The sequence below is a fragment of the Lactuca sativa genome, chromosome 8 (assembly GCF_002870075.4).
Source record: "Lactuca sativa cultivar Salinas chromosome 8, Lsat_Salinas_v11, whole genome shotgun sequence".
NCBI classification, from domain to species: domain Eukaryota; kingdom Viridiplantae; phylum Streptophyta; class Magnoliopsida; order Asterales; family Asteraceae; genus Lactuca; species Lactuca sativa.
In genome coordinates, this window is record NC_056630.2 from 98,653,599 (window position 1) to 98,673,787 (window position 20,189).

The 20,189-nt window shown below is 32.2% G+C and overlaps 3 protein-coding genes across 3 annotated transcripts; 2 read left to right on the plus strand and 1 right to left on the minus strand.

Annotated features, from left to right (window-relative positions):
* Nucleotides 1-11,316: 11,316 nt before the first annotated feature.
* On the plus strand, nt 11,317-13,768 carry LOC111906938 (probable myosin-binding protein 6). The gene is made up of 3 exons (XM_023902727.3): nt 11,317-11,707; nt 12,067-13,290; nt 13,443-13,768. Exons 2-3 carry the CDS (start codon nt 12,124-12,126, stop codon nt 13,464-13,466), a joined length of 1,191 nt encoding a protein of 396 aa, XP_023758495.1. The 5' UTR covers nt 11,317-11,707; nt 12,067-12,123; the 3' UTR covers nt 13,467-13,768.
* A 3,181-nt stretch (nt 13,769-16,949) lies between these two features.
* Nucleotides 16,950-17,565, minus strand: LOC111906937 (protein phosphatase 1 regulatory subunit INH3). The gene has a single exon (XM_023902726.3). It carries the CDS (start codon nt 17,497-17,499, stop codon nt 17,182-17,184), a length of 318 nt encoding a protein of 105 aa, XP_023758494.1. The 5' UTR covers nt 17,500-17,565; the 3' UTR covers nt 16,950-17,181.
* Nucleotides 17,566-18,451: 886 nt separating this feature from the next.
* LOC111906934 (uncharacterized) lies at nt 18,452-20,184 on the plus strand. Its single transcript, XM_023902723.3, has 2 exons — nt 18,452-18,569; nt 18,798-20,184. The coding sequence occupies exon 2, from the start codon at nt 18,811-18,813 to the stop codon at nt 20,110-20,112; it is 1,302 nt and encodes a 433-aa protein (XP_023758491.1). The 5' UTR covers nt 18,452-18,569; nt 18,798-18,810; the 3' UTR covers nt 20,113-20,184.
* The last annotated feature ends 5 nt before the right edge of the window (nt 20,185-20,189 follow it).

The window sequence follows — 20,189 nt, forward strand, 5'->3', positions numbered from 1 at the left end:
ATGATATCCTGACCTTAGGTCGATCTTCGAGAAATAGCTCGAACCTTGCAATTGATCAAACAGGTCATCAATCCTTGGCAACGGATATCTATTCTTTATTGTTGCCTTGTTCAGCTCTCTGTAATCGATGCACATTCTCATACTTCCATCTTTCTTCTTCACAAATAACACTGGAGCTCCCCAGGGCGATGAACTAGGTCTAATGAAACCTTTGTCCAATAACTCCTGAAGTTGCATCATCAGCTCCTTCATCTCCGTCGGTGCTAATCGATAAGGTGCTTTTGCTATTGGCGTTCTCCCTGGCAACAAGTCTATTCTAAACTCCACTTGTCTATCAGGCGGTAATCCAGGAAGATCTTCGGGAAATACTTCCGGATAATCACACACAACAGGAATATTCTGCATCACCTTATTTTCCTTCTTAGCATCGATCACGAATGCTAAGTATGATGTACACCCTTTAGTCAAACATTTTCTGGCTTTCATTAGGGAAATGATTCCAGAATTTACTCTGCGTTTGTCCCCATACACCATAAACGAATCTTTCCCAGGCGGGTTCACTTTAACTATCTTCTTCTTGCATAAAATTTCGGCATCATTGGCGCTAAGCCAATCCATTCCAAGCACGATGTCGAAACCATTAAGTTCGATAGGCAATAATTCCTCGTGGAACTTATTCCCATTCATATCAATTAAGATGTTTTTCATACGATGGCTAACAGGTACAAACTTGCCACTAGCAACTTCGCCTCCACTTCCCCTCGAACCAGACTTCGAGAACTTGTTTTTCTTGTTGGACCCTGAAGTTCCATCGAACTTCCTCTTTTCACCAACATCTATCCTTTCTAGACCCTTTTCCATCTGCTGGGCCTCCACATTCTTAGCTGCACAAACAGCCGTTTTCAGAGTAGTTGCCATCTTGACTGTCGGACCAAAGTCGGCAGGCAGTCCATTAGCAAACCTCTCAATCTTGGAGAGTTCTGTAGGCACTAGGTATGGAAATAACTTCATTTTCTCAGTGAATGCAGTAGCATAGTCATCTATGCTCATCCTCCCCTTCTTTAAGTTTTGGAACTCATTGTTCAGATCAATCAGATCTATCTCTGAACAATATTGCACCCTTAGTTGTTCCAAGAACTCTTCCCATGACATTTTCAGGGCTCCCCTCGTGGCATAGTATCTGCCAACAACTTCCACCAACTCAAGACTCCAGTCTTCAGTTGTCTGACTGCAAAGACAGTCTTTTGTTTGTTGCTACAGTCGCAACTTTCAAACACCATCTCCATTTCGGAGATCCAATCCATTATCTCAACAGGCTTTGGGCTCCCAGAAAGACTTGGCGGTTTGGCGCCCAAGAAGTTCTTGTACATTCGCCCATCCTTGTTGTTTCTCCTTTCCGGATCGTTCCTTCGTTCTCCTTGAGTCCCAACTTGACTCATAATGCGACTATTGTTCCCTTCCTCCGATTGCTCAGGAATCAATTCGGGTTCCTCAATAGGTATAATAGGTTCGTCCCTATTATCATGCAACATCTGTCACATCTCATCCCTTTGTTCGGCTAACATAGCCCGGATCATGGCTTACACCCCAGCCATTGTTATTGGTTCTGGTACTGCTGCTACAACAGGTATTTGCTCAATCACTGGCGGTTGATTCCTGTTTTCATCCGCATTTCCAACGCCACTCCTTGTTCTCACCATTTTTGATCTACACACCGAATAAGGTGAAATTTAGATCTTCATTCACGATAGATTTCAAATCATCCTTATTACTCCGAAACGATTACATGCTAGTTCTAATATCGTAAACATACGCTTAGAATCCTAAACACATAAACCTTCAGATCTGGTTGGCAACAAACCGTAGATCCGAACAATTAATATCATATATGGCAACATATAACATTTAGCACATAAAAGCATTTTAGGCAACTTTCCTAAAATAAACTAGTGCTCGTGTCTATAATATATCAGACACACTTCTCACAATCTCCACTTAGCATTCTAAGTTTAAGTCTAGAAATCCTACAAATTCCTAGTTCGCTTAAACTAATGCTCTGATACCAACTGTGACATCCCCAAAATCTCGGCCAAAAAAGACCGATTTCATTTATGCTTTTTAAAATAATTTCAGAGTAAATCCTTTTGATTTAAAAGTGTTGCGGAATTTGTTCCCAAAACAAAACATGATAAAATAATATTTATCAAAGCATTTCATCAAGAGATGCATTTTCATTATATAATCAAAACTTGGGATGTCATGTTCCGATACAGACCATAAAGCATAAACGATAACATTACAAGTCATTGAACAAATATATACATATACAGACTTGTAAACAAAACAACTCGATGATTCATCCATCTTACGCCCTTGCGCCACTTCCTGTAATACAAATAAAACTGAGTGGGTCAGGCTTGGGAGCCTGGTGAGCATATAGGGTTTTCAACCCACAATAAATTAATTATATTTAATTTCACCAACCAATCACTATCCCGATTACCCATTCCCGTTATCCTCACTTTACGTCCCTAAAACAACATCTATCTCAAGGGACCTAATCTAGGATTTTCATCGGGACGGACATCACTGCTAAGGGGTTTCCTCAACAATAGATATCCTAAAGGCAACCATGAGGGGGATAGAGTACACCGGTGAACACATCGTTCACAACACCTACAAGTTATGAACCTGCTAGTGTTCCACTGGACTGTCTAGAAAGAGTCTATGGTCGTTATCCATACTCCGCTGAATAACTAGATCAACAACAACAACAACATCGAGGCCTCTCATCTGTTTATTACACACCAACTATCTACCCATGTTCTACCCAACATATTAGTAGATAAAAGTATATATTTTCATACATAGTTTAAAACCTGTATATCATTTTCATTCAATACATATTCCACATAACAGATGAGGCACACTCACACAACACGTATTTCATAGAAAGTAAATCAGATCTATGAGATAGAAGAGAATGAATATATATATTCACGCACATAACAACAAAATTATACACATAACACGTATTTCGTATAAAATACTTCATAATTATGTGTTAGAAAAAAGTAACTACACACTCACACGTATAAACCACAATATACTTAATACACTCAAACCATACTTGTATTATTATCGTGTTTATGAAAGGTAGTATACACTCACGTGATCAGAAGACGATCAAACAACACTACGGCTTGTAGAAGTAGTATTCTCCAGCAGATCTGGAAGATCTTCACAAAAATCGAACTTCTCGCGGGCAGAGCTTCGGCTCGGGAATCACGCTCTTTGGGATTCTCAGGGCTTCGGATCTTGCTTCGGGACTCGGGAATGATACCGGGGCTTCGGGGTACTTCTGGCATGCAAATCGATGCAAAACGGGAGAGAGAAGAGAGAAAAATAGCAAAGGAGTTGGCTGCCCTCGCTTCCTATTTATAGGAGGCTGGAGCCTCGAAGTATGCAAGGCGTACTCGTCCGAAATCGTCATTGCGTTCGTCATCCGAAGAACTCGAGTGCGAAGGTCGTCATGCTTCGCTGTACGCGGGGCGTACTTCGGATATGCCCGGTGACTCCCCCTTCAGATAATACCGGGTTTTATAATTAAATTTAAATATTAATTATTTAATAAACTTCGGAAATTCATATCTTCTTCCTACGAACTCCGTTTTCGACGTTCTTTATATCCACGCGTAGGTGAGACTACGCTCTACAACTTTCGTTTAGACTTCGTCGGCTAATTTTGACTTTATTTTTATTATTTATTTTTAGTAGGTCGGGACAGGAAAAACTTCGTTATAAATTCATAACTTCTTCGTTTGACGTCCGTTCTCGCCTAACTTTTCATCGCTTCGATACCAATAACGAGACCTTCGATCCTCGTTTAGATTGCTTCGGCTAAAAACCGCTCGATCTCAAATCGAGTATTTCAGGCTGCATACCGCTAAGTCGAAACTTCGATAAGTCATAACTTCCTCATACGAAGTCAGATTTGGGCGTTCTATATATTTTCGGAAACCTCGTTTCAACTACTACAACATTAACCAAAGATATCAAGTTTATTTTACACTTAAATTTTGACGCTTATTTTTATTCTTAATTAATCAAACCATATAATTAAGCAATTAAACACAAAACACATAATACTCAAATAATACACTTCTATTATTTCAAAACGGGTTACAAATGTTAACCTAGACTATTATATCAACATTAATGACAGACCCAGAAACACAGGTGTTACAGAACCCGCCCCGTAACCCAGAGGTTTTTTAAATAATCAAACACATTTTAATTGAATTTCAATCGGAATTAAAAATCACTATTGCAACAACTTTAAATTGATTTATGACTGTCGGTTGTAGTGATAGCGAATAACAATTGCCAACTTTTTTCATGTTAAAAAATGATTTATTGAATTAGAAATGCATATGACGATTTCTTGATGAATATAAATTGAATGGCATTATGATTCTTGATAGAAGTCTATAAGTTTAGAAACCGACTTATCGATTCCTATGTAAAAGCATTTTATTCTTTGGACTTTTTATTGGAATTAAAATTAAACGTTAAGAAGTATAAAATATAAATATATAATTCTAAAATTTATATGGGGCGGGTTATAAATGGGGCGGATAGGTGATGATCCATACCCGACCCATTTAATAAAAGGGTTAGCGAGTATGGATCATTAACGAGTAAACGAATCAAAAACTACGCTCCAAACCCATATAATTCTTACGGATTTGGATCGGATCAGGGTCAAAACCCGCTTCATTGCCAGGTCTACAACCAAGGTCACTGACCCACAAGTACACATCACACCTTCACCCCAACCAAACACACTTATTGAGGCAGAAACAAGTGAACGAGCGACAGGCTGAGCAAAGAAAGCCAGGAAGGATAATTCAGTCACAATGGAAAACAGTCAGTGACTCGAATACGGCAGGTGCAAGCACACCCATAGAACCAACCAAACTTACAACGAAAAATAAGGAAGCGACAACACAATCATTGTCAACTTTGCTACAACAACACTTCGCTAGAAGCCTGATGGCCGACCACCACATACAACCATACACACCACTACCGCCACCTTTACCATTTACACATTACCAAGCCTACTGGTCGCCCTAATATCAACAACCGTACACCCTACAACCTACCTTAGTGGGACAACCAACATCCCAACAACCACCAAACACACAGATTGAGCAACACAAGAATAATGGCACCTCTATCAGACGAGTTTTACAATCAGATAATTTACTACTGGTAAGAAGCATCAGGGAATATAAATTACCAGCTGGAGCCAACATACCATAGATCAATAAGTACGATGAGACCGGAGACCCCGATGACCATATAGAGAACTATAAATGGACGATGAACGCCTATTACCTTGATGAAAAATATTAGTGTATTTTCTTCCCAACTACCTTATCGGGAGCAGGACAACTATGGTACAAAAGCTTACCGGCAAAAAGCATACGTGATTTCAATCAATTACAAGAAGAATTCATTGACCATTTTATACAACAAAGAAGGTACACGACAGACGCACAAGCTATCTTGGGATGTAGACAAGGAGAATGTGAATCTATCAGTGTCTTCTTTCAAAGATTCAACAAAGCCACGCTCAAAACCCCAAAGAAATCAGACAGCATGGTAATCACCACTCTTACATACGGTTTAAAATCATGAATAAGACTGTAATTTACTCTAAATAGTGTTATTTTGCCAAAAGTTAGATCAAAAGTGCTTTATTATGTAAATCACATAAGATTGTAATTTACTCTAAATATTAAAATTAAGGAAACAAAATGCCTAATTTTTGTCAACAATCATAGCTCTCAAAAGCTAGAGCTCGAAACTTGTGTCCACAAAGCTTAAAACGAAACCTCGCTTTTAGCTTTGATCAAATCGATCATTGCTCTTCAGGGCGATTGTCATTTGTCCGCTGGCTCATTCGATACCGCCTGATCGATCCGCCACAACCACATGACCAATCCATCCCGTGTGTCGTTGGTCCCTCTGTCTTGTCTCTTTTTAGTTTTGGTTTCATTCGACTTTGCTAAGTTGCCTTGCTTATTTGGCTTGATTTTACAAGTCAAATGACTTCTATGGTTTTTCCCTGACAAAAATATAAAGGTTTTCTTATCATTAACCCAATACAATAATATCATAAAACAAAATATAAAAAGTAAAAACAGTTCACTCGTCAAAATCTTACCTTTAATCTCTAAATATTATTAAAAGAGAAACCTTATGACATCATATTAAATAATTTGGACCATTAATTGTATTTTAATCATATTTTTTTCACCATTAGATCAAATTGCTGACATCATCTTTCCCATATGGAATGTATTTAATTCCAATAAATGCTTCCCAATCGTCAAACAATAATTTACATTCGTTGAAATATAATATATTTAATTCCAATAAAAGCTTTCCATATTTTAAAATCTTGAATTTCCGGTTATGAATATTTTAATATGGTCAATATTAAAAGCGTACTACTAACAAACCATTTCAATCAAGACATTAATATCAACCATTAATATAAATCTGTTTATATTGGTAAACCATTAATATAAAATCTATTTTTATTAGGAAATCATTAATACCAAAAAATCATATTCAAATTATCACATACATATTCGATTCATCCTTGAATCCGCGGCTCACACTTATTTTCAATCGTTTCTTTTCTTCAAACCATCCCATACAACATCATTCTTATTGCTTATAACTTCCATCATCATTCTCTGATTCAAACATTCGCTCTTATGCACCAGAAGTTGAGTACCTTCTTTCGATTTTTATATTTTTTTCGATTGTTTTTTTGTTCCTATATCAAATGTATGTATTCATATATTTTGATTTTCTTTGTCACAAATTACATGAAATCAGTTAACTACTTTTTTGAAACATGTCAAATAAACAGGAAAAGATATTACGTACCTTTAAACAAAAATTAACTATCTTGGGAACTGACATTAATTACGAAAATGTTACTATTATATATTAGAGATGATAATGATTTTTTTTTTAATTTTTATATCATAAGAATCCGGTTAATTTTGGCATGATTTTAAAATATCATTGACATTATTATGTTTTTGTATATCATACTAACCTACTTTTTTATCTTTATATAATAACAATAAAATTTATAAATTTATACAACAAAAATACATATTTCGAATTTTGTAATATTATTCTACCTTACAAAATACAACTCCCTCCAAAATAATTTCCACCAGTAATTTCTTCCATAATTTCACCAAATTTAAATTTGTATTTTCTTTATATAAATTTTTTTAAATTTGCCCCATTATAATTATTACTTTCCAAAAATATATCCCTTTAATGAGGAATTTGATTTAATGAAGGAAGTAAATGTTAATTAAAACAAAATATATATTTCTTAATTATTACACAGATTTATTATAAAAAAATAATATCATGGTGTAAACATTAAACATTTTTAAAGTGAAATTTCAGAATATATACAAACAATGATGTTGTACAGTGAAATATAAAATTGAATAGACTGAAAAAAAAAAAAAAAAACTATTAAGACAGTCAATCTTGAAAATAACATAGTTATGAAAAATTATAAAGTAAGATAAAAATTAAAAGATATTAGAAGATTTGTAAAAAGTACAATTAGTAAAACGTTACGGTTATTAGAAAAAAATAAGACCGTTAAGATTAGTAAAAATACAATATATAAATTAAATTATCACAGTAGTAATGAAATGTCATTATTTGATAGTGCATATAATTGAAAGATATACAAAATTACATTGATGATATACTAAAATTATTCAAAGTTACGCCAAAAGTAATGCAAAGTTCTTGCGAACACCAAATAAATAAGAACAAACATAAAAGCTAGCACTTATATTCATAATCAATTTAAAATAAACCAATCATGATTTAGAAAAGAATCTCATTGATGATATACTAAAATTAAATCCATATAACATTTAACTTTCTATAAATTATATTATATGACTTTATTTGAAGAAATGAAATAGTTGTCAATATTTAATGCAGTGGAAAAAACGGTATATTGGTTGTTAATATATGTTTAAATTAGGTAACCTTATTATGGAAGAAACGTCTAATTAAAATGCTTATAATATCTAAATATTATTAAAAGAGAAACATTATGACATCATCTTAAATAATCTGGACACTTGATTGTATTTCAATCTTATTTTTTTTACCCTTAGATTAAATTGCTTACATCATCTTTCCCATATGGAATGTATTTAATTCCAATAAATGTTTTCCAATCGTCAAACAATAACTTACATTCTTTGAAATGGAATGTATTTAATTCCAATAAAAGTTTTCCATATTTGAAATCTTGAATTTCCGGTTATGAAGATTTTAATATGGTCAATATAAAAGCCTATTAGTAACAAACCATTTCAATCAAGACATTAATATCAACTATTAATAAAATCCGTTTAAATTAGTAAAACACTAATATAAAATCTATTTTTATTAGGAAATCATTAATACAAAAAAATCATTTTCAACTTATCACATACATATACGATTCATCATTGAATCTGCGGCTCACACTTATTTTCAATTATTTTTCTTCAACCTTCTCCTACGACATCATTATTATTGCTTATAACTTCCATCATCATTCTCAGTTTCAAACATTCGCTCTTGTGCACTAGAAGGTTAGTACCTTCGTTCGTTTTTTATATTTTTTTCGATTATTTTTTTTGTTCCTATATCAAATATATGTATTCATATATTTCGATTTTCTTTGTCATAAATGACATGAAATCAGTTACCTACTTTTCTGAAACTTTTCAAATAAACAGGAAAAGAGTATCTTTAACAAAACAGAAATTAACTATCTTGGGAACTGACATTAATTACGAAAATGTTACTTTTATATATTATAGATGATTATGATTTTTTTTTTAATTTTTATTTCATAAGAATCCGGTTAATTTGACATAAATTTAAAGTATCATTGAAATTATTATGTTTTGTATATCATATCAACCTACTTTTTTTTTAATCTTTATATAGTAATAATAAAACTTATAAATTTACACAACAAATATACATATTTCGAATTTTGTAATATTATTATACTTTACAAAATACAACTCCCTCCAAAATAATTTTCGTCAGTAATTTTATCCATAATTTCACCAAATTTAAATTTGTATTTTCTTTATAGAAATTTTTTTAATGATCCTGATTTTTTTTCCTCCAAAAGTATATCAAGCATTTACGTCTTAGATAATGTTGCCCCATTATAATTATTATTTTCCAAAAATATATTCGTTTAATGAGGAATTTGATTTAATGAAAGAAGTAAATGTTAATTGAAACGAGATATATATTCTATAACTAGTTTATAACCCGTGAGAACCACGGTTATAAAATTAATTAAACTTTTATATTAAAAATCAAAATTATTAATGAATTATTTTAAAAAAATTATTACTTAACATATATTTTTTTAGTTATATAAAGTTATAATAGTTGATTTAAATAAATACGTGAAGTTATATCATATTAAAATCTATATTAATTTTATTTTATTTTTTAATTTACTGTTATTAATTCAATATAATTAAAGTGAAAAAATTTGAAATTTAAAATTTAATGTAATTATGGTGGGAAATTTAAATTTTAAAATTTAAAATGGATAATTAATATGTTGACAAGTGGCATGATAAGGGACATATAACTTTAATGAGAATTTCTAATATAATGTCACTTGTCAATAGGATATTAAACTTATTTTTATTAGGATAGGAAGATTATTACACGAGTTTATTAAAAAAATTTAATATCAATGTGTAAACATTAAGCATTTTTAAAGTGAAATTTTAGAATACATACAAACGATAATGTTGTATAATGAAATATAAAATTGAATAGACTGAAAAAAATACTATTAAGGCAGTTAATCTTGAAAATAATATAGTTATGAAAAATTATACAGTAAGATAAAAATTATAAGATATTAGGAGATTTGTAAAAAGTACAATTAGTAAAAGCATTACAGTTATTAGAAAAAAGAAGACCGTTAAAATTAGTAAAAATACAATATATAAACTAAATTATCACAATAGTAATGAAATGTCATTATTTGATATTTCATATAATAAGATATACCAAATTACATTGATGATATACTAAAATTATTTAAAGTTGCGCCAAAATTAATGCAAATTTCTTGCGAACACCAAATAAATAATAATAAACATAAAAGCTAGCACTTATATTCATAATCAATTTAAAATAAACCAATCATGATTTAGAAAAGCATCTTCATTGATGATATACTAAAATTAAATCCATATAACATTTAACATTGTATAAATTATATTATATAACTTTATTTGAATAAATGAAATAGCTGTCAATATTTAATGTAGTGGAAAAAACGGTATATTGGTTATCAATATATGTTTAAATTAGATAACCTTATTATGGAAAGAACGTCTAATTAAAATGTTTATAATTATATAACAATATCATAACTATATGAGACGATGAAGGTCGTTCAACTAATAAAACAAAAAAATGTTGTCTACAAAGAGGTTTTTCAATGATTATAGATATTTATCGTTTTCAATTTATTTTCTATACATTTCAATAATATCAATAACCAAATATTTTTTATAATCATTATGCAATATGTGTAGACAATTATATTTTTTTTTATATGTTTTCAGCGTTTAACGCGGGCTATAATCTAGTTTGAACTTTAAAACAAATTTTCGAAAAGGAACATATATTTTTGGAAGAATTATATATTATAAATAAATCTCACATTTATTTCAAAAGATCTTTCTGCTTAAAGGATCATTATGTTGGAGGTGTGAACTGTGAAAGAAAAAGCATATGATCATATTTAAGCAGAACGGCCGGGAAATATGGGATCCAACGACTTCTTAAATCCTTTATTTTATTTTCTTCTACCACCCTTTCATTAATGTGGCCCCATGTGTCATAAAATCAAATAAATTGTATTTTAAAATACATTATAAAAGAACATCAACCAAGTTTCACGATCGATTAATATAAGTTATTTTAAGAAAATGTTAAAGAGGTCTAACCATCACAATCATACAATTAAATCCTACCGACTAATATTAATTATTTTATCTGGTATTATTAGATTTCATGATGTTAAAATTCAAAAAGCGGCATGTTTGAAAATATTAAACTTAATTAAAGCGATTATAGCCATAATAAATATGAATATAATGCTTAAATATGTATTTATATGTACTTCAATTATGACTACAGTTCAAAAGTCGTATTGAACACCCATATAGTTAGGCTCTGAGACTAACAAACAAATTTATTCATCCAAACAACCTAAACCCCAAAATCGGTATCTGTTTCTCGTTTCGATAAGACAAAACAGCAAACAGTTACGAGACGCATCGATTTGTTGGATTAATCTTGTGAATCACCTTCTTTTTCTTTTTCTTTTTGTATACTGTTTACTAGAATCGGTTTCTTCTTTACAATTTTGATCGGATTCCATGATCGAATCTTCCCCAGGGTTCTTATCTGAACATCTACTGATTCATTTTCAAATTTGAAGTATTGGACGTTGATGAGTCGCTGTGGCTTTCTGATCAACGATGTGTTTGCGTGGATTTTACATTTGGATGTTCTTTGACGTGCAAAGGTAAACTATTTCGAATGCATACAAACTGTTTGTGGAAGTGTCTGTGAGAAGTTTTTGCATCTGTTCTTTCTCCTTTCTTATGTTTGGGTAAAATATATTTTGCCTTTTGGCGTTGTTCTTGAGTTGTTTTTTCATTATCTTTAATTAATAATTATGTTCTTGGACCTGGGCTGTTCGAGGTTCCTAATTCCCAGTCCAAAACACTTTCAAGTCGACTTTTCTAAACAAGGGCTTAAATCCGCATCTATATTCCATATAAAATCACAAGAAACCTTAAGAAAAATAGTGGTAAATCTTTCAAGTTCTTCAACTACCCATATTTATACTAATAATATAAACCTTCCATGCTTATTTTGCAGAATCTTTGGTATATATTAGAGGCTTGATGTTATGGGATAGCGAATATCAATCTTAAAATGACAGAAAACAACACAGATTCAATAATGGCAATAGAAGAAACTGGCAAATCTTTAAAAGAAACTCTTCGTGCTCAACAACAACTACTTCAAAAACTTTACAATGAATTAGATGTAGAAAGAGAAGCCTCTTCATCAGCAGCTAGTGAAGCATTAGCAATGATTCTTCGTCTTCAAGGAGAAAAAGCTTCTGTAAAAATGGAGTCGGAGCACTACAAAAGATTAGCAGAAGAAAAAATGTGTCATGCAGAGGAATCGATTGAAATATTCGAAGAACAAATCCACCAAAAAGAAATGGAAATTGCTTCATTAGATTGTCAACTTCAAGCCTACAGATACAAGCTAGCAAGCTTAGGGTTTGAAGATATTGGAGCCAGTGAAACAAGCCATGAAAGTCTTTTGAGAAGAAACTCTGCACCCCCAAAACTTCTGAGACTTGCTTATTTGAAAAGAAATCGATCCATAAGTCCAGATTCTGATATAATTTCAAGAACATTGGATGAAAATGAAGGGGAAGATGAAAGTTTAGAGAAACAAAGTTATTGGGATCAGATTCGAAAGTTGGATAAGATAGTTGAAGAGATGGCAGATGATGAATATGTCAGTTTAAGGGTTAAATCTTCAAAATCTTCATCAGGGTTATCTCAATTTAATGAATTAGATGAAAATCAAAGTGTCAAAAAGTTGGAAAATGATGAGATGCCTTCGGATACTTGTTCTTTAAGTGTGCATGATGTGTTTGAAGTCCCTGAAATTGTTTTAAACCATGAAAACGAGGTGAAAGATAATAATGGGAAATTGATCTTGGAAAGTGAAAATAAGTTGGAAAAAGTGTTGATTTTTCCTGAAGAGGCTATAAAATCATACGAAAAAATGTTACTTTTGAAACAGAAAGAAAAGGAGGTTTTTTTGCCTAGAGAGAATATTGTTGTGGATTGCCAGATGGCGATTGATTGTCCTGTTGAAGGGTCATCTCAACAAGTGAAGAGAAGAGAAGATGAGATAGAAGATGAACAAGTTGGAATTACAGGAAAAGAAGAAGTGTTGAGATTGTTAAATGAGATAAATCAGAAATTGGATTCAATACAATTTGAGATCAGAAATGGGAAAAAGAAAAATGAAAAAATGTCTCAGAGCTATGACTTGCAAATGCTTCAACTTTCAGAGGTATTTTTATTATTATTATCTTTCACTTGTGTGTGTTTGGTTGATGGGAAGTTTGAGTTAATTACATTTTTGGTCCCTAAAAGCTTTGTCTTGCAATTTTGGTCTTTATTGGGAATAACTAATGAGTATGTTTTGTTGAAATATATGAACAGGCAATGCTGCACTTTTGGCTGTAATGTGATTTAACAATCTTCCTAATTGGTGATTTACCATGTAAGTGTTTATGTTTCTAACTACGAGGTTTGGTGTGTAAAGTGAGAGTGGTTCTTGTGATTTGATTGGTTGGTGGCTTTTTAGATTTGTTTGTACCTATGGCATATATACTTGTACATATCATATACTGTATTTTTGAAGTCGCAGTTGCAGTGAAAGTTGACTCAATAGTGGTGGAATTGTATTTTGAGATAACACTAAATGAATTCTTGCAGTGTAATTGTTGATTCTAGCTAAAAGATACTTAAGAAGTATAATTTTTATAGTTGGTATTATTTATTTATTTTATTTTTCTATTGTGTAAATAAATTACAACCCAAATTAGTTTGTTTTCATATGATTTGATTGGCACCTCTATTAGTGACTTCCAACCAACCTTTACACTATGTTCTCATGGTTTTTCGGGATAAAAAGGGAGGCAAAGATAAAGAAAAAGAAGTAAAAAAGAAAGAAACAAAGAAAAAGTTTGTGATTTTGATTTTGTTGTATGTGGAAAAGGGGAGGAAGATTCTATGTTGTTTGTTCTTTTTAATCTTTACTTCTGATATTTGAAAAACAAAAGTGTGAATTTTTTTATAAAATTTGATTACAGTAATGTCATAGGCTTGGTCTGATTACATAATAATCAAAATTCTTTTTACAACTTGATTATATAAATAAAAAAATAAGACAACTTCAAAAATGGTACCTGTGGTTTCTGAAAATATCAAGTTTAGTCTCTAATTTCAAAAAACCTCACAGATGGTCCCTGTGGTTTCAAAACTTTTAACAATTTGTCCTTTCTGCTAACTCCGTTAGCTTTTGATCGTTAAGTGAAGGACATTTCTATCATTTCACTATTATAGGGACCATTTATGAAGTTTTGCCTTATTTAAAAAAATAAAAAATATATAATTATTTAATATAGAAGGGTCATATATCTCTCTCTCTCTCCTTTTTTATATTCAAAGAGATTTCTTAGCTTTTTACCCTTCAATTTTTTACTTTTTCTTTTGTGTTTGGTGTTGGTGTCGGTGTTGTGTTTCTTCCTCTTCAACTCAACTTCCTGATCTCTCTCTCGACATCAGCCTTCCTAACACTTCCTCTTTGTCCTCTTCGATTCACAGTGATAATATTGATTTATCATCCAAATCAAATACTTTGCAACAACCTACTTACACTAACCTCTCCTTTACAAACCCATCAAGAAATCTTGCAACCAGTTTATTAGCTCAAAGAGATCAAGACAACCCACAAAATCCCTTCCTTCATCACCCTCATTATATCTATAATCAACACCCAAACAGCGGTAACCATCACCTTGAATCATTTGAGCCAAGGAGTTTCACTGCTTGATGTATCGGACTGCTTGAGATCCATTAAAGGGATTTCAGTATATCACAACCATATGTTTCCTTTTTTACCTAATTTGGATCATTCTAATTCTCTTGAGAAAGATGAAGCATTTTCCAGCACCAATGAAGTGGAAGCTTCTTCTAAAGCTAATGAAGTCGTCGAACGTTTGGAAAACCTCGTCGAGGATAGCGCTGATTTGTTCGTCACTGAATTTTACCCTAGGGTTTACAGCGACAACAAACATCTCTTCTCTGTTGAAGCCACCATCTCTGCTAAAATCAAATTGCTGAAAAATTCTTCTCGCCTTCTTCGATCTACTCCATCTCGTCGTCATTTTCGTGGGTTAAATTAATAAAAACGAATTTTTTTACCAAATCGAAACGGGTTGGAAGTGGTTCAAGAGAGAAACAACCACAACCCAAAAAATTGGATCGATATTTGGGATTGAAACATGGGGCATTTATAATAAAATTCTTGGAAATTACATATGAAATCTAATTGGGTATTGAAAATTCAAATTTGCGCCTCAAGTCCATCCCAAAGTTCATGTAATCGTCTTGCCCTCTAAAATGGTAAAGAACATATGGCTTCATATTTTTGCAGATGAGTGAGATACAGAGATCTGAGACCCTTTCATATTAAATATTAAATATTATTATTATTATTATTATTATTTTAAAAAACGTAAGCGAAAACCTCATAAATGGTCCTTGGATAGTGAAATGACGAAAATGTCTTCATTTAACGGACAAATACTGACAGAGTTAGTCATAAGGACCAAATATTAAAAGTTTTGAAACCACAAGGACCATCTGTGAGGTTTTTTGAAATTAAAGACTAAACTTGATATTTTCAAAAATCATAGGGACCATTTTTGAAGTTTTGTCAAAAAATAATTTATATTTATTGTCATAGGCTTGGTATGGTTACATAATAATTCAAAAATAAAATCATTTACATACCCGATTTCATTTATTTGACCCCAAACCATTTACATTTTCATAACATTTATAATTTTATTATCAATATATGCACTTTCAAAATAACATTTGAATATTATATGTGGTAATAAGAATACGAAGTTTGTTATGTTACATCTTAATCCATAATACTAACATAAGATACATAATAACTCAAAAATAAAATCACAAAGTTGAGACCCTCACCCCCTACGTATCATTCTCCAATCTCCAAGTCGATAAGAAATTGGAATTCTAAAAAATTTCCCAGTCATATTTTAGATGAGATTGTGATCACTTTTAGTGAGATAATGGAAATTCCAATGGGTAAATTTTAGCAGATTAAGATCATAAACTGGTATACTTTTCTTTTCCTTATTTTATACATTATTTTTTATTCAAAATGACTATCTGTACTGATTTTATCTTATCGGTCAAGATCATTATATTACCCAACTAGCTGACCTAAAAGCTGGTTTTGAATATAAAAAAGACAAATTGCAAAAAATAGCAACGTAGTTTGCCTGTTCCATCAATATGCACTATATTTTAATTTTCACCTATGATTTATTAAATTGATTTTAATTTTCTAGCTTGGGCAAATATGAAACGTGAGACCTATACATAGAATTACATGGCATGGGTTATTCCACTTCATCTGCCACGCAAGCATTAACAAATAAGCAAAATTCTTCTGGTTGAAAAATGCAATAATCCATAGAAAATTACAAATACATTGCTATTACAGTTAACATTATAGTGCAAAAGTATGTTTATTTCCTTAACATTATTCTCATTTTTGTCCTGCTTATAATCCATCGTTTGTCTTACTACTATAGTAGTATTTACAGTCTCTACAGGGCTTCAAATTCAGTGTATTGCAGATTAAGATTAAGCAATATCATAAATCTAAACAAAATTCGATACCAAGTAATCAAATTATCATCAATAAGAACATCATATACCCACATTCTTCCAAATATAACAACTTATAGAGGCAATTGAAATCATCACATTCATATCCGCTTACATACAACAAAACCTAAATCAGAGATAATATGCTGTAACATCACACAAATCCAACTCCATATGATATAAATGTTAGGAAAGGCTTCTAGGATACCAATTCGTAAAAAACAGTAGAATCGAGCATCTAGAAATCAAAATTCATTCAACAGCCACATAGAATACAAAATCCAATCAATATGCTGGAACATCACACAAATCCAACTCCAATACGTAATCAGATCTAGAGCATCCGACTCGATATATTGGAATCATGTTTAGGTTTCTATATACACAAAATTTTCCCGAGAAGTTTTAGCCCTCGCAAAAACCCATAGATTTTACAAACTGTATAGTATCAAAAGCGGATAGAAATAACCTAGCTCGTCGATGCTCCGTCGTCATCCTTCTTCGATCCGCTGCAATCATGGTCATGATGATGATCGTGACAATCCTCGTCGTCGCTGGAATCTTCATCGAAAGGTTTTTGTTTATGGAAGATGCAACATTTTTTTGAGCTCTTCTTTTGGAGAAACTCGTTATCGACGGTGCCTTCTTTCCATGTCACCTTCTTCTTCCTTGGATTGAGCGTCAATGTTAGGGTTGTTGTCTGCGGCGGAGATGGGTTCTCTAAGGTTATGGTAGTGGTGGTCGTTGCCATTGAAGACGTTGCCAATTGCCTTGCAGGTCTCGCCATTTTCGCCTTCTTGAAATTTCTAGGGCTTTACGGGTGTGAATGATTTAATTTGGGGAAAGCGTCTATATATACGTGTCTATATATACGTGTGTGTGCTCTGCAAATTCAATAGTTTAGCCATACGCTGTCATATTCGACTTTTCTTTGTGCGCCTCCTCCTCTTTAAAACTCTTTTTCTTTTAGGGACATAAAAATCCTTAAAGTTTGTAAGTTTTTATCTGTTTTATTCTTTTTGTGGATTTTAAATTCATTAAAATTAGATGTTTGTAACTTTCTTTTTTCCAATTTTAGCTTCTGGTTTATTAACGCTCTTATGTTTCACATAATTGTTTGATTTTATCTATTTTTTATTCATAAAAACTCTTAAGTTTGGTTTTTATTTCATTAAAACCCTTAAATTTGACAGAAATTTTTAATTTTATTGGATATATTTGCAAAATGGTAAAATTAAAAAAAATTATAAATTTGAAACATTAATAGACCTAAAATACACCTTTACATAAAAACCCATAAAACTTAGGCACTTAAGGATTTTTATGGCATTTTTCAAACTCTTTTCATAATAGTCCAACATGGTCTAGTTATTATATTTCCACCACCAAAGTTTCATACTAATATTACAGAGTCAGAGTTATTTAGGGCTGGTTGTTTGAGTAAACAAATTAGTATCAAGCTTGAAAACTAAAATAAGCTAATAAAAAGAAGTATGGTGGTATTAAAATATATTTAAATAAATTTATATCTATTTATAAAAATCAATTTTGTTACACTAATTTTTTTTTCAATTTTATTATTTTTACCATAAAATTGGAAAAGAGAATTTTATTAACCAAATCAAATCTATAAAATTCATTATTGATATTCAAATTAAAGGTGTGTTTGGTAAATATTTTTTGAGAGATTTTAATTTTTATTATAGAAAAAATCGAATTAAAAAAATATATGAACCCCGCCCTCCATGTGTACATTGGTGAAATCCGGATTAGGGTTTCTGTGTTTTTTTTTTTTTTTTTTTTTTTTTTCAGGGACAATTTATAGTGAAGGGACCGAATCTTCTTGATTGACCTCCGGTGAGTTCAAACATCTGATCTTAACCCCAAATTGATGATTGCATCCATTCAATTTACTTATAGCAACACGTTTTGTGGAACCCTAAAGTTCGAAATCAATCAGAATTTGATCACCTAGTTAATTTGCTTTCATTCGTGTTGGAAATAAAATCAACAAGTCAAGTCCTTTTTTGGCGGAGACTAATGCAAGATCCTAAATTTAATTAAAAATTTTCATGGGGCTTTTAGGGTTCTAGGCGCAATGGTTGAAGAAGCAAAAAAGAGATGCGAGGCTGTGATTAGTACACTAGAAACCTTATCCTTGAATCCATCCTGCAAGCATACTCTCCTCAGATTGATCCAATCAGAGCTCTCTTTCCTCTCTCGCGTTTCATCAAATGACTTCACTCCAAATTCCGACCCATCGATTTCTGTCAACATCGGCCATTTTGAAGCAGTAGTTCACGTCCTTCAACATCCAGACATATCTGGTGTGACACGCGTCTGCAAAACAATCAAATTCCAACCCAGAAGACACAACGAGCTTCATAAAGGTGCGCATGTTGATATAGTTTGCACTTTCAATGGAAACCCAGTTTGGTTTATTGTATCCGATAGGAACCCAAAGTATATATCATGGAACACCCATCAAGAATCTTTAAAAAACAAAGGTTTACAGGCTAAAATCCATCTTCTTCTTGAAGCAGCTCACACCTCTGTAGCATTAAAACCTACTTCCATAATCTTTTTCTTCTCAAACGGACTTGACAGATTCACACTCGATAATTTTCTTAACGAATTTCAACCCGTTGACATGGGATCAACATTTTCGAATTTTGACATTAATTTCTCCAAAGAACTAGAAGATGGATGGATAGATGTTCTTTCAAGATCATATCAGTATGCATCTGTTCTTGAAATAAAGCTCGATTCTCCACCTGTCATAAAGGAGCCTTTTGTAACTAACCCTTTGGTAAAACCTAGTGATGTCAAATTTGAAGGCTCTTTTGGCGATCTTGTTTCACAAATGAGTTCACCAGATAATGAAAATTACATAAACTTTGATACAACAGCTTTGATTGCTATTGTATCGGGTATCAGCAATGGTGGAACACAAAAGCTTTTGGATACACCTGAAGACGAGTTAAGATCCCAGTTTAAAGGGAACACGGAGTTTGTTATCTCCCAGGTGATGTCTGAGATTAAGGATCCGATACATGTGGAAATAGGGAAGGTTATGTTTGGGAGAAAAGGTATTGTATGCGAGAGTGTTTTTGAGGAGTTTAAGGATTTGGTTTTGATGTGTGGAGGGGTAAATGAGAAGTTAAGGGCAGGTGAGTTGGTGAAACACGTGGTGGTTGTTAAAGATAGTCCTTCAACACGAATGATGAGTCTTCCAACCACTAGAAAACTGGCATTGAAGAATAAGATTGTTTTTGGGACAGGAGATTATTGGCATGCTCCAACATTAACTGCTAACATGGGATTTGTTAGAGCTGTTTCACAAACAGGAATGTCTCTTTTTACCTTCGAGCATAGACCACGTGCTCTCACAGGGGATTGATTTGTTTTGGTAATTATTTTTCTTGTAAGTTTTCTAAGTTGTTAATGAAATATGTGAGAGAGTATTTGTTTGTGTGT